At 37.9% G+C, this 21,771-nt stretch overlaps 1 protein-coding gene across 3 annotated transcripts in view; it reads right to left on the bottom strand.

The window, feature by feature from the left end:
- The window catches only part of CDH13 (cadherin 13), a 377,876-nt gene that overhangs the window by 183,006 nt on the left and 173,099 nt on the right, over window positions 1-21,771 (bottom strand). For all 3 annotated transcript variants that reach the window (XM_026042342.1, XM_026042343.1, XM_026042344.1), the window contains exon 5: window positions 18,326-18,478. In XM_026042342.1, the coding sequence (XP_025898127.1) occupies window positions 18,326-18,478 (153 nt within the window). The remainder of the gene's footprint in view (window positions 1-18,325; window positions 18,479-21,771) is intronic.

Genomic DNA, 21,771 nt, shown 5'->3' with positions numbered 1-21,771 from the left:
AATCTATCCATGACGTTTAGATGTAATTCCCCAAGCAGGAAACCCTGGGCCCTCATAAAAGTCATTGCTTTTGTTCTCTTTAACTTGCAGGAGAAGAGATTGTCCTGGTAAGTTACTGCCTATTCCCAAGGCAAGACTCCCAAAGGTTTTTTCCCTAGCCTGTTTGGTTCAGAGAAAGGATCCCAAGGAAGTGTCTCATTCATTGGGCCTGCTAACACGGAGAAGTGTTGGGGCCATCACTTGGGCTTGCTCGCTAGATTTGCATGCTGAGAAACTGCAGCACCAGTTTTTTGCTCGCGGCACAAGTGTCTGAGAATCAAGGATTATTGTGTCTCCGGTAATTACAGAGAAAGGGAGAAAGAATGTTTTGCAGTGAAATGCAAAATTATGCAAACACACTCTCATATTCCATGTCTTTTGAAACTAAACAAGATTTTTAAGCAGAAAGATTATTTTAAAGTACAACTTGCCAAATTCATGTATTGCACCATTCTAGCTGCAATCTGAAATAGACCTCTGGCAGTAATACCTAACTTTGACATCACTATGACTACACAAAACCAATAACAAATACTCCACGAAATCTTTTCACCTCTCCTTTATTGCTTCTTTTTTGGGACTGGATGAGAGAGACCACAGACAAAAAAGTAGCAAAGTTCAGCTCCACACTAAAACTGCTAGCAGTTTAATAATCAAGTGGCTTATAAGGGACATGGGAAGGGGTGGAACAAAATAAAAATAATAAACAGAAAACAACAATCCAGATAATAATTTCTCCGAGGCAATTCTATTTTCATGCTTCTGTAATATTTCATCTGAGTGAATAATAATACACAAGATTGAAAGATGGGCTTTTCTGTGGCTGAGGCTACAACTAAATGAGAATGCAAGAGCAGACAAATAAGAGTAAAGAGCCTATTTCCCAAGCCCCAGGATACCGGTGGTTGCTGCCACAGCAGGAGCCTCTCTGCTTATTGAGACAGACGATTAGTTTCACAATCTGTAGCAGAAATGATCCATAAGAGACTCCATTGTGTTTCGACCCAATTAAAAGATGCTCCAAACAACAAAGAAAGCAAAGCAACCCAAAGCCCAAACTCAACCCTTGCCAAACTTTCCATCGCCTTTCACTCTTTTCTTTTTTCCCCTCACAAGAAAAGAAAACAACAGGCAATAAATATCGCAGACAGATGAAGAAAAGATAATACTGCTCATGGTCCAAAGTGGTTTAGCACCAAAGACATCTGCAGAAATATTTTAGATAAATACAGTGACCACGTGCTTGTGAGGCCAGATAAAACAAGTATTGTGAACCACAATTTAATATCTCATAATTAAATATATGAGAGAAATTGATTTAAAAACACAGAGTTGTTTTATGATCAACAAAACTAAGCAATACTTGAAGGAGTGGTTGAAAAGGCAAGCAATGGAAAAAGAGAAGCATTTCTTTGAATTCTGCAAGTTTGTAATAGCAGAATTTCACTTTAAGAATTATCAATTATTTCTACTTTTTCACTGACAAAGCAGAATGGTTTCATGGGATTTTTTTTATTTTTTCCTTTTTTCTTTTTTTGTGGCATATTATGTCATGCTTCTGACAGCTACTTCCAGTTATCTACAAAGCAACATTAATATTCTACTATGTTGTAATAAATGATAGAGTAGCAAACAGACTTCCTTCATCTAGTAAGGGACATTTGTATTTTTAAACTGCACTCAGAACTTCTGGAGATGCCCTTCTTCATAGCCAGGTTTCGTGAAGCTTTTTTTCTGAACATGACGACTTAAAGCCATACATTTTCTATAAATGTATCATCCTTTTGTGCCTTAGATTTTTTTTTTTCCACAGATATATAAGGGGGAAAATTAAAAATTAATTCCTCCTCACAAGACTATTACTTTGCAAGGCATCATCAATCTCAGGAGCATTCCAACCTGCAGACTTTAACACATTTAATGAGTTCTTATACTATCAGTATCACTTTCCTTGCGTCTCCCACAAGCTTCACAATATGATCCCCATATTTCCAGCTCAGTGGTCTCTACCGGCTGCCACCACCACTCATCCCAACTTAAAGGCATTTCCAGAAATAAATTTTCTGCCATTGCCAGATATTCCTCTGTTTCCTTGGTACTGTTTTATAGGAGAGGCACCGAGCACACACACACAGAGCGTGATTTTAAACACACAAAGAGGCACCGAGTACAATTTTAATCAAAGGCTAATGCAGATGGATTGAGAGTGAGCACCTCTTTAAAAGAAAATCAGATCTGCTGGTTGAGATAAATTAAATAAAATATTTCATTACGAAGCTACTCCCTGCTCACTGCGCCCTGTTGCAAAACTCAGAAACTTGCTCTAATTTTTATTGTATGACAGCTTTTTCACCATGGCATTTATATGATTTCTTGTGGTCAGCATTTAGATTCAAACAAAATTGTGGCATGAATGGACTTCTCAGTTTTAGGAAAATCTGCAAGTACATTTGTTACCTAATGCAACAGGAATAAAACATGATTATTGCCCTGCTGTGTTAGAGCATCTAACTAAACAGTAATGTATCTGGTGCATTTCAGAAATTAAAATTCCAGATAGCACAGTAATTAATTTCCATGGGGAAAACTTAGCAAAAATATTAATGAAAAATATTGCAAAGACTTCAATATCTGTTCAGCAGATGTGACGCTAAGTTTCCTTGCATTGTCAGTGTTTTAAAGTGACTATGTGGCAAGACATGTCAAAAGGAGGAGCGCACATGAGAGGAGCCATGAGCAATAGCTAATAATAATAATCTCTAAAGAAAAAGTAATGTTGAATGAGGTGTGAAACACAGATGGGAAAGGCCAACTTTTGAAAAGTTTCAATCTAGAGATGATATCAGTGTAATTCAATGGGAAAAAATACAGCAGGTAGTAAAACAATATGATAGTAACTGGTTATAAAGACAAGAGCAACTTCATTTGGGATGAACACAAGGTCGAGGGTATTTGTGCCACAGAAAAGCTGGAAGAAATTTAAAACACAAGGACAATGGGACCTAGATAAATGGTATAGTGTGCAAGCAGCACATCAGTTTGTGGTTGTAATGGAGGAAAACCTGAAAGCCCTGGACATGGCAAGGGTATACTGAACAAGAAGACGACAGGCTGACATGTTGATTGGCAGGAGGATAATGGTGGTGTCTATATTGGCAAAGAAGGGAGAAATTTATGGAGCAGTGAAGGAAATATGCAGCGATCCTTTTTGAACTGGAAGTGGAACATCCACGAGGACACGTCAAACAAAGGTTTTCTATGAGACTCCAACAAAAGCAAGGACAGGATGCAGAGGGAGTTGACTATATGTATATATTTATATCTGGAAATCAAATAAGATAGATTCATGAAAGATGAAAAGATCAGGATTTTTAGATCAAAGTATGACAGATGATGTAAAAATTGTTATCCCTCTCATAAGATTAAGGAGAATCTCCTATTTCACCAGTGGTCTAGTAAAGTCAGTGCTTTTTTATAAAAGTGGTTAGAAACAACACATGACACCTACATATGATATAATGCACAAACCTAAGTTTTCTCCGGCTTTTTTAAAAACAGAAATATTCCTACTTGTCCAGTCAAAATAGAAATTTTCAGTGATATGAAGACAATTACAGTGCCTTTCCAAAGTGCCAATACAAAGAACAGTAATTGAAAGAACCATTTAAATAACAATAATATGGATATGAAACATGCATCCGTAGTTTATAACAACATGATGTGCTCTATACCATTAACTTTTAATTAACTCCAATTTTGCCACAATTAAACTCAATTAGATCAGAATGTCTGACATTGCAATTAGCTGTATATAAACACCCCAGTTGGTGTCACATTGAATTAATGTCTCCTGATGGTGGGTTCTCTTTCCAAGGATAATGGATTTGCCACCATCAGGCTGCTAATTGGACCTGGCACCTCATGTGCTCTGTGCATCTGAGACATAGCACCAGAACTTACTTTCCTGCACAACTGTGCTCGTCAAAGCCACACACATTTCCAGTGCAACTAGCCAAATTCTTTGCTGCAGTACACACTGTGCAGTCACCCCAACAACTAGGTAAAAGGCTTTTAAAAAACTCTAAACATGGAGAATGATGGAAAATGGGAATATAATCTACTGCATCTTATAAAGCCATGAATCTTGGTGCGAGAGTTTATAAACACCTACAATATAACCCAAAGTCATTCCAATAGGAACAGTAGAATTACTTAAACCTTAAATGAGTTTTTGAATTTTGAGAATTATAAATTTTAGTTTCTATTTGTGAAGAATCTCTGTCTTCCTTTCCTACAAACTCATTCCTCCATTTCTTTCCTCTCTTGGATAAAACAAATAACCACAAGGAAGCTGGCAACTTCTGCATGCTACTTCTGCTACTTCCACCACATGAGCTTTGTGTTATGAAATGGAAAACTGTCTCATTAAACAGGAGCTTAAATAATTCTGGTTTAAAGTGATGGTTCTAACTTTCACATATATAATTTAGCATTCTCTGTGAAAAGATAAAGGAAAATTGACCTGGTGGATATGACTTACCATAATTATATGGCTCTCAAAAGTTGGGGGATTAGCAGAATATGTAATTTGTTCAAATCATACCTTTTATATTTGTCATAAAACACCATAATTTATGCTGCTGAAGAGCATAAATTAAAACTGAGTAGCTAATATCTGTACATTAGCTTTTCACACAGTCCAAATGATGGCAGCAGCAGCAGCAAAGGACCCTTCAACATAGGCACAGCTTTGGTTCACTGCTGATGCTACGGGAAAAATCACTACCAAGTCACTAAAATCGCATCCTCCAGGGATCAGGACGTATTCTGGATGGCTGCAGAATACAGTGGTTAAAATGTGCACACCTAAAACCAAGAGGTTTGGCTTCTGTGGTCCCTTCCAGTAACAGCTGCAAGCACACACGTATGTATAGAAAGAGCTAAAGGCTGATAATGGAGATGGAATAAGTCATGAAGAACATGTATTTAGAAAGATATAGACATGAATTTTCTAGGAAAAAAAGAAAAAAAAAAAGAGGAAAGTCTCTCACAACAGCATACTAAAATACTGACCGCATTGGGAATAAACATGTTTATAAAATCCTTAGCATTTTATCTGTCGCTGGAAAAGTGCAGGTTAAGTTGCAAATGCAAACGTGCATGCCAGAAAAATGCCCCAAGACATGAGCAAAGTGCACATCAGTGCGTTGTAAATACTAATTGCAATTCAATACACAGTGCTCATACTGTCATTTTAAATACTTTGAGCAGAATTTATTGGACAAAAATCATTATATGCTACTAATGGTATCTACTTTTTGCACTGAATCACATCTTCAGAATTTTCAGAAGTCAATGAAATTTTCTCAGTAAGCTGAAAATTGACAAAAAATGCATACATCACATCTTTCCTGCTAATCAATTGCTACTATTATCTGATTTACAAAATGGGGGAAAAAGTTATTGAAAACATTTTTTATGCACAATACCAATCTTGGTGAAAAGTCTAATCTGGTCGGCATACTTCGGGGAAATGGCTTCAGGCCTTTCCAAGGGATAGAACTATGCCTGGGATAGTAATTTAAATTCAGAATTCAACTAATTAATTCACCATTTCCACTCACTAGAGTTTGGGGGAGAACTTGCTTTTTATATTTCTGCTTGGGTAGATCAGCCAAGAATCGACCAGGGATCTGATTTATATGCTTGCATCTAAAAGTTCAAAGCACGTTATAGAGGGTAGCAAGCCCAGTGTTGATCAAAGCTACCAATAAAGAAAGGGAATAAAATTACATGCATATCCTCAAACATCTCAATTCCTGTGGAGCATTTCCTTTAATCAATATATTGACTACATCAATTGTAACTAGGTTTGGCAGGAATTACATTTCACTATATTAAAGTGGCTGGATATTGAATGTTAATTTTGAAATTTAGAACCTAGAGAAATATGGCATGGAGAAGCATTGTTAATATAGTACAGGTTACAGATGCAGTTATCACTACTCTCCTGCTTTTGGACTGTCATATCTGGGTTCTGCCAAGTCGAATGATAAGCAAACCCCATGTTTGGAGAAGCAGCTCACGGGCTGTTAAAGCCCATAAACTTTGCAGACCACACACTAATTTACTGGTTTCACGGCTAGTGGAGCTGTGATTTAATAAGGTCAGTGCCATTAGATGCATCCTGCAGAGCACAGCAAATACACAGTGCAAACTGTGATATCCCCAAACCTGAGCTTACAAATACTTTAGGACTGACCAACCTTGGAACTGCTGCATTTCCTCTAAATCTCCACTGGAAGCTCCGGATTTCTGAGATGGAGACTGCAGCTCCACTTGCTGTGATTAAGGCCTCTGGGTCTATGAATCCCAAGACTGTGGAATGAAAACCAAGTCTCTCTACAAACACTGGGAATAGTCCCACTGATCATATGGAAGCTCTTATAAAAGGCTCTGCCATAAGGGTATTCATTTCAAATGTTTTACTTCCAGTTTAGAATGGGAAATGCAAAATACACTAAAGCTGCAGGATTTATTCAGGAATTTATTTTATTACTTATTTATTACTTTTAGTTCCCTAGTAACAAGGTGAAAAGAAGAAAACAGAAAACAAGAAAAAATGTATTTTAAAATCATAATTTTCCTCCCTCTTTAGAATTTCTAAGCAGTGAACTATTACGGTGTTATTTAAATATATAAAACTAACAGAAATATAAGAGCAGTACACTGTTAACATCCACAAATAAAGTCTGTAACCTATATTCATATCAACCACGTATACGTAACACAGTATAGAAATAAGTATATAATCATAGAGACTCAAACAGATAATAGGTATTTCCAATGCACTGCACCACAAAGATATCTGAATGGCAACCATGCAAAATCAAAGTGATGACAGAGCAGAGGGGGGAAGAATTCTGCAAAGATGAACAATCTCTATTTTGCAAATACAACCTGTAAACGCGTCTGTATAGCAGGCTACCTACACTATATATTACACACCCCCTGACAATAGAAACTAGAAGGAAATATAATGAAAACTATTGCAAGCTTCTTGTAAGAACCTCAAAAAGGAGATTTTCCAGCTCCTTACAACCTTCCTCAGTATTTTACCACCCACTTTCCCATACGGAAGCCTCCCGTCTCCCCTGGATTATTTTTAATGACCACCTCCATCCTAACGACGGGTCTCCAGGGAGGCTGCAGCAGAGCAGGTCCCAGGGAGAAGTGTTTGGAATGCAGCTCTCAACAAGCACCAACATTTGGAACGCCCAACAACAGCAGCCAGCAAAGTCCTGGGGACAGCATGGAAATAGCCTAGCATCCTTACGGCCTCAAAATGCAGACCTCAATCTGTCAATAACCATCTACTCTTAGGTATATTTATAAATAAAATTAGAAGGGGAATAATAATTTCCTTATGGAGCAACTTCAGTCGGAATTCAGAGTCTTCCTCCCCTGCAAGCTTTAATTTTGTCGCATACCTGAGCAACGAGTTTCGCCAGAAGCTACAGGGACCTGTTTCACCCTCTGAAGGAAAATTAAAACCACAGCTCGTCAAAACAAAAAGATCCCTCATGTGAGTCTAAACATATGGTGTTTTACATGTACCAATATAAACATCTTAAATTATCTGATGAAAAATCTTAAGCTAAAGTCATCTCTCTTGTTAATGAGCTACTAGAAAACAAAATATAAATAAAACATCCACCTAAATATAGCTTGGTTTCGTGGAGTATGTCTAATTAAGAAATAATTAGTAATGACCTGAGCAAACCAGAAAAATACAGCAAGATTTGTGTCATTTACATGGTAACAAAGTGATGCCAACTGAAGTTTCTCTAATATTAGAAATCTCTTTTCACACAATACTCTAAATATTTATAGCTGTGCTTTCCTTCACTTCCCTTACTCATTTGCTGCTATTATACCTTGAAAAATGATCTAAAGAAGGGAAGATGTGAACTCAGAAGAAGAATGACCTGTTTCCTTTAATCTTTTCTCCACAGAACACCTGTACAGTGAAAATGGAGATCTGCACAACTCCACTAGCAATATGTAGAGTATGTGCAACTCTTATACTTTTATGAGTTTCATTATGGTTACTATATGTGTATATATATGTGTGCATATATATTAAGTTCCATCTATTGAGACCTGTCATATTCTAATTTTAAAGGGGTAAATATATAACAATCAAAAAGAACTTGGATATTCAAATGATGTGGATTCACAGAATTAAAAAAAAAATGTGGAAAAAAAAGAGAAAGAACTAAACAAGCCCCAAAAATCCCCAGAAGCTGGATAAAGAGAATTCCGACTGTATCATCCTAAGAGGCTCATGAAAGTCAGGAGACTGGACTCACACGTTTTAAGTACGTGGGCCAGGTCATACTTCAGATGGGGAGAGGATGCTGCCCCAGGTTCCGTGTGACTGAAACATCAGTACCCACGGCTGTCTCTGCAGGAACAGTCAGTCCTCTTCAGTATCGCAGCAGAGACAGCTGAGATGGTCAGAAAGATCAGTCTATTTTGGTTTGTGCAGATCAAACCCTAACATCTTCCTGTCACCCCCGCGCCACCGGTCACCTGCCCTCTCCACGAGCCTGGGAAAAGCAACAGGAGGCTTTGAAGACGACATGGGTAAGCGGCTTCTGGATTCCTGAAATCATTATTTTCTTTTACAGCCCACTTTTTTGGTTGTTATTTTTATATTGTCTTTCAGACAATGGAGACATCATGGCCTGCCCTGCTCTTTTCCATGTAAGGTTTCACACGGACATAGAGAATGTCCAAAATAGGGCTCCGTGAGAAAAAAAAACACTTAATATTAGGATCCGAATACTTCTGTCCAAGAAAGAGCAAATGCAGTAAGACTGACTTTTGAAGACAATTTATCTACACATAACTTGGAGCTACAAAACTGAGACTTTAATACCTTTGGAGATCTGGGAGCATGGTATTTAAATGATGAGATTTCTTTGTAGCCTTATTCCCTGTGATCACATCACAGAAACATGCATGAACTACCATGCTAGAATGGAACGGAAAAATCTACAAATTCAATTATTTAACATGCTTATTTATAAATTTTATGTGAATTATTTTCACACATTTTTCAAAAATATGTCACTCCATGTTAATTAAAACTTACTCCTTGCATAAATATTACAAACCTCTTCAACATTTTTGCCACATGCATACCCATATACAGCTTTAAACTGATGGCCCATTATCCTACAATAATTTTATACAGATGAAGTATGAAAACTATAGATCTGAAGTCACAGAACTAATTAAATATTATAACAGATATTCTGTTATACAGCTCCCTTTTCTTAGATTGGCCACTTTTGAGAGCACTATAATTCCAAACAGAATTAAGCATTAGAATTAATTTTAATAAATTAAAAGCAAGAATTTCTAGGCAACCATATAACTTCTTAAATTACTATGCTGAATTTGCCTGATACAACCTAAAAGGCAGTAAAGTGTAAACAAAACACATTTTTCCACCATTGAAAAACAAAAGCAGGCTAATGTAATCCAAAATCTAGAGCTTCCAAAACACAGATTTCTAAAGGGATTTACTGAAGAACAACACAGATGAGATTGGGTGAAGAACATCATCTTTTGTGAACGCAGTGGAAAGATGATACATAATAACAAGACAAATTTGTGTTTAGATGATGGATATGCATCCCTTTAACCATATAGCTTATGAAAAGCAGAAAACAGGTCAGCGAGCCTAAGGAATTGCAGTAGGGAGCACTGGGAAAGTGGAAGTGAATGGCATAAAACATCAAGAAAGACGGGGGAGTAGAAAGGTTACGGAATGAAGTTAAAAGTGCAAGGGAAAAAAGACATAAAAAGGGGGAAAATGAAAAGAAGATTGCAGGAGAGGATAAGATAGCTAATGTGGTTTTCTGCAAGTACGCAAAGAACAAGGGGTCAGAAAGGAGACAGCGGGGCCTCTAGCTGCAAAGAGAAAATTATTGACATAAAAATATAATGAATTTGTTGCCTTAGTTTTCATACGCACACAAAAACATAGAGAACAAGGGAGAAAGGTCACAGACTATGCTTCAGTTTTCACACACAAAAATAAGCATAGGGATAGATATTACAGACCTATATGTTCAAGAATTACATAAACCGGGATTTTTCAAGCAATTATAAAATTAAGATGTGTGAATTTTGTCCAAACACCTAAATCTGTCTCCTCTTTTGAAATACATTGAGAGGCACAAGAAGTATGAAGATTTCAGCAATTAAGATTTCTATCTATTCTGAATGTTAAAAGGCTAGGAAAATATGAAAGAAGCACTAACGACTAAGGAAGAAGGCCAGACCTCCCTGACCTGGACTTCAGCAGTGGAAAGGTCCTGAAAACACAGGTTCTATATAAGGTTACCTATTTCTTAATAAGAACTGTCCACCTGGACTTCCATCTTACCACTAATATTTGTACCTTCATAGAAAGTAATTACTTCCCACACTAGGCTGATTTGGGAAATAGCAATGTTCAGATTCTGGAACGTGAGGGACCTTTTTACAATAAAGTTATTTACCTACAATGTCCTAGTACAACACTGAAGGTTTTTATTTATTCGGTCATTTAAACACCAAGTCCTAAACAAGCTGAGTGATGTTTGGTGGGTTAGGGAAAATAAGAAGAATATTGAATTTTGTCTTTCAAAAAAACTCAATATAAACACACACCGCTATGTTTTTGCAAGCACAGCAAAGCTTCATAATGTTCATATTCTACCCACTCTTTCAGAAAATCAAAAAAGGAACAAAAACGAACACCTGAGTAAGGGATCGATCAAATGTCAAAGCCACAAAGCCAGGAGGGATGGTGCTTACAACTGAGATGGGGAGCAAGGGATTTTGAGAGATACTGGAGTAGAAGTAAACAAGGAATGAACAAACAAACTGATCACACTGAAGAGTGAAGTATCATGGTATCATGATGGCATTTAACTGTCTTGAAATGCAATTAATATATAATGGCAAGAGTAGTTTCACACGCTATTAACACAATACGACAAAAACGTTATTAGTCTCCTCTTGTTTTACTGAACAGATCATTATTCTTTGCAGGAACAATGTTCTATTTGAAAATAGAAAAAAAAAAGCAATAAATAAACAAACATGAAAGCAAGTTTTGTCTCATCTGTTAGTGTCTCTGTAAACTCCAATATTTCTCTGTTTCTTACGGTATGCATTTCCACCTCCCACTCTGCAATCTGAGCACACTAATTTTGCCTGGTGTTTGGAGTAATTTTAGCATGGAAATCCAAGCCCACTCGCTTGTCTTGACAGCTATTGCTTATAAACGCATCCTTCCTGACTTCTGCCTTTAATGAAGCTTTGCGCTGTTCCTCCTACAAACGTCTTGATGTTGCTCGTGAATAGCAGGGATGTCAGATCCATGCCCGCAGTTGGATGCAAGAGGAAAGTACATCCCCTCCAACAAAACTGTTGACTTTTGTTATGCTTTCCACACAAACGAGACGAGGAAGCAAGTGGTTTCTGAAATGAATCTCAGTATCCTGCTGCTATCTCATAACATTAAGATCTACGGTACGCATTGGATAGACTATTTACAGTAAAAATGAATGAGATATGGTAAATGAGAGAGTTTGTGCAAAATAAATATCTTGTTCCCCCAAGACAAAATGGGAGAATGTACATAAAAAGCGCATTAATTTTTACTTGACTTTTTGTCAGTTTTGCATTTTATCCCATAAAGGAACCGCAGGAGAAAAAGTCATATTCCTAGTAGCTTGACAACCCATTTATATCACAGCTCTGCAAGCAACCTTTTAAATCTTAAGTTTTATGAAATGTGAGGAAAAATTATACGCACATAAAATTTATATGCACAAATATTCGATTTATATACAGTTACAGTGACCATCTTATTTTTCACTTTCCCTGTGAGTAACTGATGGTAAAAAGTCTCTTGTGTAATCAGGAGATCTCCTGGAAGGATCGGAAGGATTGGGTCTTTGTTTACACCCTACTTGTTCCTATTTCTCCATTTCTACTTCCTAGTTCAATGAGACATCTGCCAATGTTTAACCTTGCCATTTCCTAAACTCTTTGGGGAAAGAAAAAAAAATATAAAGGAACTAAAATAATTCAACAAACAAGAGCGCTTGTTTTCCTCCAATTTATGGTTTCCTATGAAAGTGTCCTTTACTTCCTTTTATCCTAAATCTAGTTGTAATAAAAGTACAGGTAGCAGCATTTTGACTAATCCATCACTATTGTTCTTTAGATGAAAAACACTTCTTCAGGCTGACTCAATTCATTTGCTTCTGTCTTTTCCCATACAGACAAAAGCAGTATTAAGGTTCAGACCAATCGCATCAAAAAACAAAGGTCAGGATCAAGCCAGTGTTATCAGAACAAGGGACCCGTTTCTGTAAGATTCATAGGTCTACTGGAGCATCTTGCCATTTTTTTGGAGTGCATGCTTTATCAGCAATTAGAGGCAAGCGGTAATGAGCAAGAGAGACCCAGAGCCTTGAACCAAGCACCAAACGCTGTTCCCAGACAGCGCCAGGCCCAACTCTTCCCAAGAGACAAGATTCACTTTACCAATGGAGAGCCACCACTTGCAGAAGTGGGATGGTCACAGACACCCCATGTTGACCAATGTTGCTGTGGCAAAAGTTTTGGATAGCAGATAAGGACATAGTAACGTTGCCACTCGTGTAGACTCACAGGATCTGCATAAAGTCTCTTAAAAGACTTGCTGAAGTATAAGGGAGTCTGAAGTCAAAGCAGAGTTCATTGCCTTCCAGCATATGAAAAAATGTATATTGGCATACAACCAGTGCAACTGAATTGACCGATTTCTGATCCTCAGCCCAGTGCTGTGCTAACAGGGGTTTGCAGAAGCTGCAGACCATGGCTATTAGGTGAACAGAAGTGTGACCGCTGAGATGCAAGTCCCTGCTACATTAAGATTATTACACCCACCTCAGGATATGCAGCAGCCTGCAGTTCTTCATCTGCATTTGTAGGAATCTACATCTTTATCTACAGTAAATGAGAGAACTCGGCAATTTCAAGAGGCTGTCATGTTTTTCCAATATCCTTCCTATAGTGGTTCATTATTTTTAACACCCGCAGTGATGAACTTTCCTCTTTTGCATAGACATTATCACTAGTGCTTGCTTTCTGAGGACTCCATGCATTCTCAATTTCAAGTAATGCTGCCAGGTGACAACCTAATGGCACTTTCTCAGTAGATGTTCATTTCTCTTTCTGGAGTCAAAATACAGCACTCACTCTTCTTCTATAAGGAAGAATTAATGCAAAACAGTCTGATGCCCTAGCATGTTTTATTGAAATATATATATATATATCCCTGAACATGCTGTCAACATAAAGAAATACATATTTATTTTGTGTACTCTTTATATATATATAAGTGACAGATCTTTTCCACTGCCATAATTTTCAACTGTATCCCATTTGATTTACCTATATTGCATTTTTATAAATAAGCTTCTAGCCTCTTATTAATTTTATCCAACAGTAATATAAGAAGTGCTCATTTTTTCCAGTGAAATTTTCTTTCTTTCCTCCTTGCTAAATTATCAGGATTCCTCCTTTACTGCCTGTATTCTGCCATGTTTCCAACCTTTTTTCAGGAAAATATACGGGCTGAAAACAGCTTACATTAAACCCAAATGTGCTGCTTCATGCCATCTAACTACATGTCATAGTAATGAGTTCATTTTCAAAATGTCAACCTCTACATAGATAATACATTCATAGGCAAATTGCTTCCATGGAAGTAAAAGCAGAGATAGTTATGCACACAGATTAGCAGGATCAAGATGGTTTGCTTTCAATCAGGCCTCAAGATTTTGAAGGATGCTGCCATCATTGATAGGTTTTTTTACTAACTGTTTCTCAAGTGTGAACAGGTGTGGGAAAAAAATCATAAAAAAAATCATAAAGTGCTCCTTTGCAAGCATGAAAAAAAGAAGTTTGATAAAACCATTCAGTGACAGCGGAAAATCAGAGCTGTGACCAAATTTACCTAGGCAATTTGAACTGTTAATGAACAGTTAGTTTTAATTATTTTTTAAGTGAGGAGCTTTATTTGCTTTACAAATGCTTAACAAGCAGAGGGTGTGAAATCAGTTGTAGGAGCTTTCAGCTTGTTTTTTATAGCACCAGATCACTCTCCTGTAAAAATGAATACTTTGCCAATGGCGGTGATGGAATAAGGCATCCCAAACCTACATTAATGGTACCAAAAAGTACACTAGGACTTTTCTCGGACTCTATTACCATTTATATGCCTCGGTTAACAAGTAGACTGAGAACAGGTTAAGGAATGCAGAATTATCAGCAGTGATCAAAGCATTGGTTTGACCTGTATCCATTCAAATGACACAAAGACTGTGATTTCTGAGCCAAATATTTAGGGTGATGCCGCAGTTCTACTGGGCTATTTCTCAGCTTAATAAGGAACAAATAATAAAAGTGCTTCACAACTATGAAGAGAACTAGCTTGGCCCAACACCTATGAACATTTAAGAGACATGCAGGTGAGATATTCAGCTATATCAAGAGTTTTTGCAGATATGGAAATGTATTTATATAGGACATTAACCCATGAGACAACCTAAAAGAAGTCCCCATCTTGCCTTTATAGAGCTAACATGAAGTTCTGCAGGATGAAAGCATCAAGGGACCATTCACTATCACTAATATGAGATGGATTGCCTGAATCTGAATGAGTTCTTGGTGTTTTAGGTTCAATTTGGATATAAATGTTAATATAAAACAAGAGTTTCCGAAACATTATATTCCCCCTTCTTTTGTTTTCCCTGCTGACCAACCATAGCTATTCCTCACCCAAAAGGAGGAGAAAGTTCATCTCCAAAAATGAATAACCTGTTCATAAACCACTTAGATGAGGGCAAATACTACAGCTCTGTTGGATTCAGAAAAGACTTGGGATTTGAAATGAACCCCAAATTGCCTAGATTGTTGGTTATTTCAGATTAAGAGTATCTCACTGATCTGGATAAGACTATCCATCCTAAGCTCCACCCGCCCTCTCCCCTTCACATACACACACAATTTCCCCCAAATCCCTGTATCTGTTTTGACACATTTGCAATTTTTGATATTAAATGAATAAATGATCTGCGATTATCTGAAATTTCCAACTAGACTGACTTATTCTTGAAAGAAAACCAAAGAAAATATTTTTCAGACCGTGTTCTCACTACTGAATTTCTTTTGCTCACAGTAAATAGGGGCTGTAGGCAACTCGCTTATCTCACCGACCCAGAAACAATTCAGTAATACTCCCACAGTCTGCCTAAGCCCTTTCTTTGGAGCATCACTTACTAGCTTCATCAACAGGCTGTCGCCAGCCCCAAAATCCAAATATTCACTTAATTCACTGGTTTACTGTGATCCGGAGAGTTCCTATCAGAGCTCCCGAATGTTCCTCATCAGGCTTCTTTTAGGGGGAAACTGAATGACTACACACTTTTCTAAAACAGTCTGTACACTGGAAATAACAGCATCCTCATATCCTCTTGCACTTCGTGAAAGCATCCGTTTAAAACCAAAACAGATGGTCATTTTCTGACCTCCTAGGAGGCACCCTGCAAAGTCACAGGGGCAAACATGCAGAAGCACCTACCTGTTTCCACTGGCAAATGAGATTTCCTTAGCATAGTTCCATATGCACGAGAAAACTGTTATTAATGGCTAATTTCAATGCACTGGCTTCTGGACTTTCGCAGTCTCACCCTGCCCTCCCGTGTCACTGTTTCATTTTCTCATCTGAAACCATCCCCTTTGCAAACGCACAAGTGATTAGGTCAGCTTCACTCTGGCAATTAATCACCCCAACATTAATATTAGGGTGGAATTTCACATGCTTGCCCGTTTTTGAACAATTTAGCTAATTTCATAAAAATCAACTCATAAATCAATCAGCTGAATACGCCTGCCTAAAGGGGGTCAGGTCATTAATGTAGCTTGGGTTGCTTTTGCTATCAAACACAATCCAAGCTCCTCTGAAGACACAGCCACCATGCCCTGAGCTGCTGCAAAGAATCTTTGCCAGGTCCTGGCTCTCAGGCAGGTTCCTCTTTTAAAAAATAGGTTATCAATTCCTTACTAAAAATAAAATGAACGGGAAGTTTTACTTAAAAGTTTTGAGGAACATACATTGTAAAATCTGCAAAGTTCTACAAAATCTCTATCAAGTGCCCTATTAACATTTTTCTTTAATTTTCATCCCCTGAGTACAAAGAAATGAAGAGCAGGAAATAAATGACTGCTGATTCACAATAGCCCTTCCAGTGTAGCTGGAAGGAATCAGATTTCATCTTTTTATCCTTGCCACACCATTGCTCATATCCCTGACTGCATGACGAATTTGGAAACAACTTGTAGTTTTTCATGGAGACCTGTTGTCATTTTTTTTTGCCATTTCCTCTGAAATTTTTTCTTTGGGAAATCAATATTACCCAGAAGGGGGATAAAAAACAGAAACAAATCAAAAACTTCTTTGAGAAAGCCTAAGGATTTTTTCAGTAATTTATCTCGCAGTGCATCAAGGAAACCAGGGAAAATCCTGCTGCTTTCCTGACACCATGATATATCTTTACTGAAAAACAATGGGCTGGATTGAAATACTGACTAATCATGTTGAGGGCTCTCCTTCCACGGGACTTTTCAGCTACATTTACACAACAGGATGCCAGGGAACATGCTGAGCAGAGTGTTACATAACAGGTTAGAAAGCACACCAGCCTATTAAGATATATATTTACGATGCTCTGAATAATCTATTACAGTGCACTATTTGTTTATAATTTGCATCGCTGCTAAAAGGTTCCTCTAGGGAAATGGGTTTTTTTTTGTCTTAAATTAAGTGTAAGCTTTGCCAGATCAGAAAGGAGGGTCATTTGGGGCTTTATGTATTATGTTGAAAAGGCTACTATGATTGCTGGGAGAGAAAAAAAAAAGTCAAGGTTTATATTGAATACATTGAGATGGAAAGCTAGCAACATGAGAAACAGCTGGAAAAAAAGAAGATGAGTAACAGTGTCAGAAGGAGAACATGAAATTTCTGGGTTTTTTTTTTTTTTTTGAGAGAGAGAATTTTCTATCATAAGTGCTATATGAGTGGTTCGCATACATTTCACTGCAGTCCCACATGAGAAATAGATGTTTAAGTGTTAAAAACCAACATATGCTAAATTTTGGCAGCGCATGCTGAGCAAGCATGACTAGCCTTCCCATGTGGCAAACCCCCTTTCAGATAAGGTGAGAAACTCAAGGTGCTGAAAGCTTAAATATTGATTATTACACACTGGCAAGGACAAGTGGGGAGAAGGGTCAGAGCCATCTCCAGAGGCAACATCCAGGCTGGGCTGGAGCTCCAGAGCTCCCTGCTGGGTGAGGACACAGGGCTGAGTCTCGCTGTGCTCCAAAGGAAGAGGCAACATGCAACTCCACCGAGCATTTGGTATTCTGGATCCAACATATTTGAATCTAACATATGGCAAAATGGCCAGACACGGATATCTGACTGCTCATATCCAAAGCTAGACTGAAAATACCAATCGACAGATCCTGTATTTATACTTTGTAATTTAAAAAACTGTGCTGCAGTTATACTAGGATTTCAAAGACCATTTCTTAGATTTTTGAGGAGAAAAGAACAGCATTCTTCAATCACAGAAGTCATTACTAACAATCTTTATAGACTACGTACACGCGACGGCTATATCTGCAAGCACCCTCACGTTAACAGAACCTTCAGCAGCCCAGTTAAAAGATATCCTTACTCCAAAATGGACTTGGACCGTATATTCCATTGACAAGATGACATGAAAAAAGAAAAGGACAATCACATTGCCACCTTTGTAGTATTACTACCTCTCCCCAAAAGATCTCCTTTTGTCCAAGCATAATTTTGCATTCACAAATCCCCTGCACAGGCAGCTTTCAGACAGTGGTCTTACTAAAGATACATGGCAGAAAATGCATACAGAAAACAGGGTAGAGGTGCTGCACATATAAATGCATGCAGAATTTCCATATATAAATGCATTCTGAATTTCCACAGGACAAACAGCTCTTCTGGAAATTTTATAGGCCAGTAGTTCTCAACCAAGCCTTTGACATATCACATCCACAGGCCTTCCAGAAGACCATACCCTGTCCAAAAGCACAATATTAACACAAAGTTCCCGTGGCCATGAAAACTCACCTCATAATTGGCAATGGCTTCTCTGTCCAGAGCTCGGGTCACGGAGACATCTCCGCTGATCTCATTGATCCGAAAAATCCCTTTGGGGTCCTCGTCTACCCCCTTACCAGAGAGCCGAAACTTCGCTCCCTCAGTCCTCTCGCTTCTGATAACCTGCAAGGCACCAAGCAAAATGGGTCACATAAACAAAAATATCAAAATATTATGAAGCCAACGGGTAGTTTTAATTATTTCCCTCATGCTGAGGTATATTCCCCTCCTGCAATATGGAACAATAAGAGGTGCTTTTGATCATTCTGAAAACACTGGGCTATTTCTGTGTTCAATCCTGCAAAATTTGGAGGACCAAGCCGTGTCTAAAGCCAGTTGCTGTCTTATCTTGGCTGTCTTCCATTCCAGAGTTTAAAGTTTCTATTATTGGATGGTTACTGTACCTGCTCCATGTCTAGAATTTGACATTTAATTCTATTTCTTCTATTTTTTTTTCAAGTAAATGGATAAAACATCTAGAAATAAATACTACAAACATTAAAAAAGAAGTTAAAAAAATAAAAAGGCTTTCCAGTGAATGGCATTAAACACATTAAACATACTTATTTCGCAACCACCTTAACAATACTTTTAATATCAGATAGCCCTCATGCATTATTTTCCAACTAGTCAGTCATTTTCATTATTCATTTTAAAACTGTTTTAGAGAGTACTTTTGGGTGTGTTCCTCTCCTTTCCATTCTATACCCTTCTTTCCCAGGGTTTTAAAGCAAGGAAAAAACTCCTCCTAAAAATATGTGGGTATGGTGCTCAGAACTCAGCTTAGTCACACAGTTGGACTTCCTTCTCTTTCCATGCGTGTGCGCGCATGGAAATTCCTCCTTAACATTGCAACTTGTTACCCCATATGGAAAAATAAACAAAGAAAAAATCCCTAAAAATCCAATTTCAAGGCTGCTTCATGTTAATAGCAGTAGCATCTGTAAACTTCCAGCGCTGCACAATGTTTGCTACAAGCTACATGCCTTGCAAATTTGTTTTTGTACCCCTGAATCTTGCAGGATTATAAATTAATCTTGCCCTTTAAGGCTGACAACCTTGCCAAGCCATTCCTCCTCGCTGCCGTTTCATGTTCTTTTGTTCCTATCAATTTTATATTGTTAATGTTTCCACAGAAACATTAAGTCAAATATTTATATGCTGGTTTGAATCACAGCTCAGGAAGAGGAAAGAAAAAAAGAGATATTAGAAAACTAGACCCGCTCCCATTCTGCCATAATAAATATGCAGAGAGTTTAATAATGTCCCCAAGGAAATATGTTTGCTGCCCTATTGCTGTGGGTTCAGCAAAGCTGGTTTGCAGATTACTGGGCAGTGAGATTTTGACTAAACTCCATAATCATTATTCCTTTATTTTAATTGAGAAAAAATTGCCACAAGATACGAAATAAGAAATCAGCATTTTCAGAGATAAAGTTTCAATTCCCAAACCCTTGGGGGGGAAGGAAGAAATTTCAAAGAAAGAAACTATTTCACCTTTTTTTTTTCCCCTCTTTCCTCCTAATCAGAAAAACTACTGGATGTGGTTTTCTCCTCACATATTTTTGAGGATGTCACAACAAAACAAAGAAGTAGACAACACTGGAGGAGGAAAGGGGCAAACTAACTTTGCAACTTGGGGTTTTCTGATGAAGCCAAAACTTCCAGGCTGCTCCCAGAAAGCTCCCTGACAGTCTATTCAGTTTGGGACCAGTCTCTGATATTTTTATGTCAAGCCTAAAAGTAGGGTTTTTTTCTTAACATAAGGCTTTGTTTTCCATTTTACAATGCCATTACTATTGCTCACTTTTTCAGGAAAAAGATGAATTGCTCTTCCTCTGCCCTCATTTCTGAGATTTATTACAAGGTAAGTGCACCTCCCCGTCCAATACAAGAGCGGGGGTCTGAAAGGCAGCTATCTCAGCTACAGGCCTGCACAAAAACTATCGAGACGTCTACAGAAGAGCCCTTTCCACCATGGCAGACAAATATTTTCCAAACACTTACAGCAAATTAAGACTCAGTAAAGGCCAAAAGCCCTAATTATATAAATTTAAAAAAAAAATGGCAAATTAAGACTCAGTAAAGGCCAAAAGCCCTAATTATATAAATTTAAAAAAAAAATGGCAAATTAAGACTCAGTAAAGGCCAAAAGCCCTAATTATATAAATTAAAAAAAAAAAAAAAAACATAGAAATCATGGGCTGTATCAATATTCTGTAGTTCATTAGACAAATCTCAGATCATTATAAACAGGTCATACTTCACACTAGATAGAAAAGCGGGGGCACAGAATATAGGACTAACGGATCTAATGAGAAAATGAGATTTAATGAGGAAGCAGTGTTTTTCTGAATGACCAGATGGTCCATGTTACATACTTAAAGCTTTGAGAAGAGACTATATTCGCCATGCAAGGGAGGACATGCCAACCCTTCCCTCCTATCTACTTCTGCAGAAAGAAGGAAATTCATGACCTATCTCCATTTAAATGTGGGGCAAGGAGAGGGGGAAAAATCTCTCCTCTGTCCTGCTGCCTTTCAAGAAGCTCCTCGCTGAGCCATGCAGGAAACTCCTAGGAGCAAGGCACGGAGAAGAGCAAACGGGAGATGAGCAGCGTTGCAGCATCTGGTGATGCACAGAGACTGATGCTCCATGAAGCCATAAGAAGCTCAGATTAGCGGTGCTACCACCATCATCTGCTCAAGAGCAACAGCAGCGGCACAAGAAGCAATTTTCAAAAAAAAATCCATTTTTTTTCTTAATGCTTAATTAGCCACAAGAGGGAGCTACACACCCCCCAGGAACGTCAGAAATTGAGCAAGAACATTAACATCTCCTAATTAAGATGCTTATATAATGGCTGCGTAGTTCAAAGAAAGTGCATTTCCCAGTTCGCACTAAACTAAGTACAATGAAAATTTTAATAAAAATCAGGCTTAATTTGCCATATGGTTTGGTGCTTCAGCAAGAACAAGAACGAACGAACAGGAGGATTGTCTGACATCTCCTCTGGCAAGACTATTAGGCTGATAACTAAAGCAGTTCTGTTCATATGAAAAATGCGGAGGTTACAGTGTATTACACACTGATGATTTACAGGCTGGAACAAAAAGACAGATTTCTTCTAAAATGTTTAATTTCTGATGTCCTATTTACATTCCTAAAGCAGCAACTTGTCTGCTACAGTCGTATTTCACAAATCAGAACCTGCATGGCAATATATCTTCAAGCATTTTGAATTCTCACTACATCTGTGCTGCAGTCCAGACACACACATGCCTAAGCATCCAGGGGCTCCACACTCTTCGGATGTGAATGTGCCCATCATAGGCTTGTGGTGACCTTGGGGAAATCTCAGAAATGATCCTCCAAGGATAACTTCTGCCCCTGAGGACAGGCTCAACCATCTACGT

Source organism: Nothoprocta perdicaria, unplaced genomic scaffold (assembly GCF_003342845.1).
Source record: "Nothoprocta perdicaria isolate Ctin4 unplaced genomic scaffold, notPer1 scaffold_30, whole genome shotgun sequence".
Taxonomy (NCBI): Eukaryota; Metazoa; Chordata; class Aves; order Tinamiformes; family Tinamidae; genus Nothoprocta; species Nothoprocta perdicaria.
This window is presented reverse-complemented; position numbering and strand designations above follow the sequence as displayed.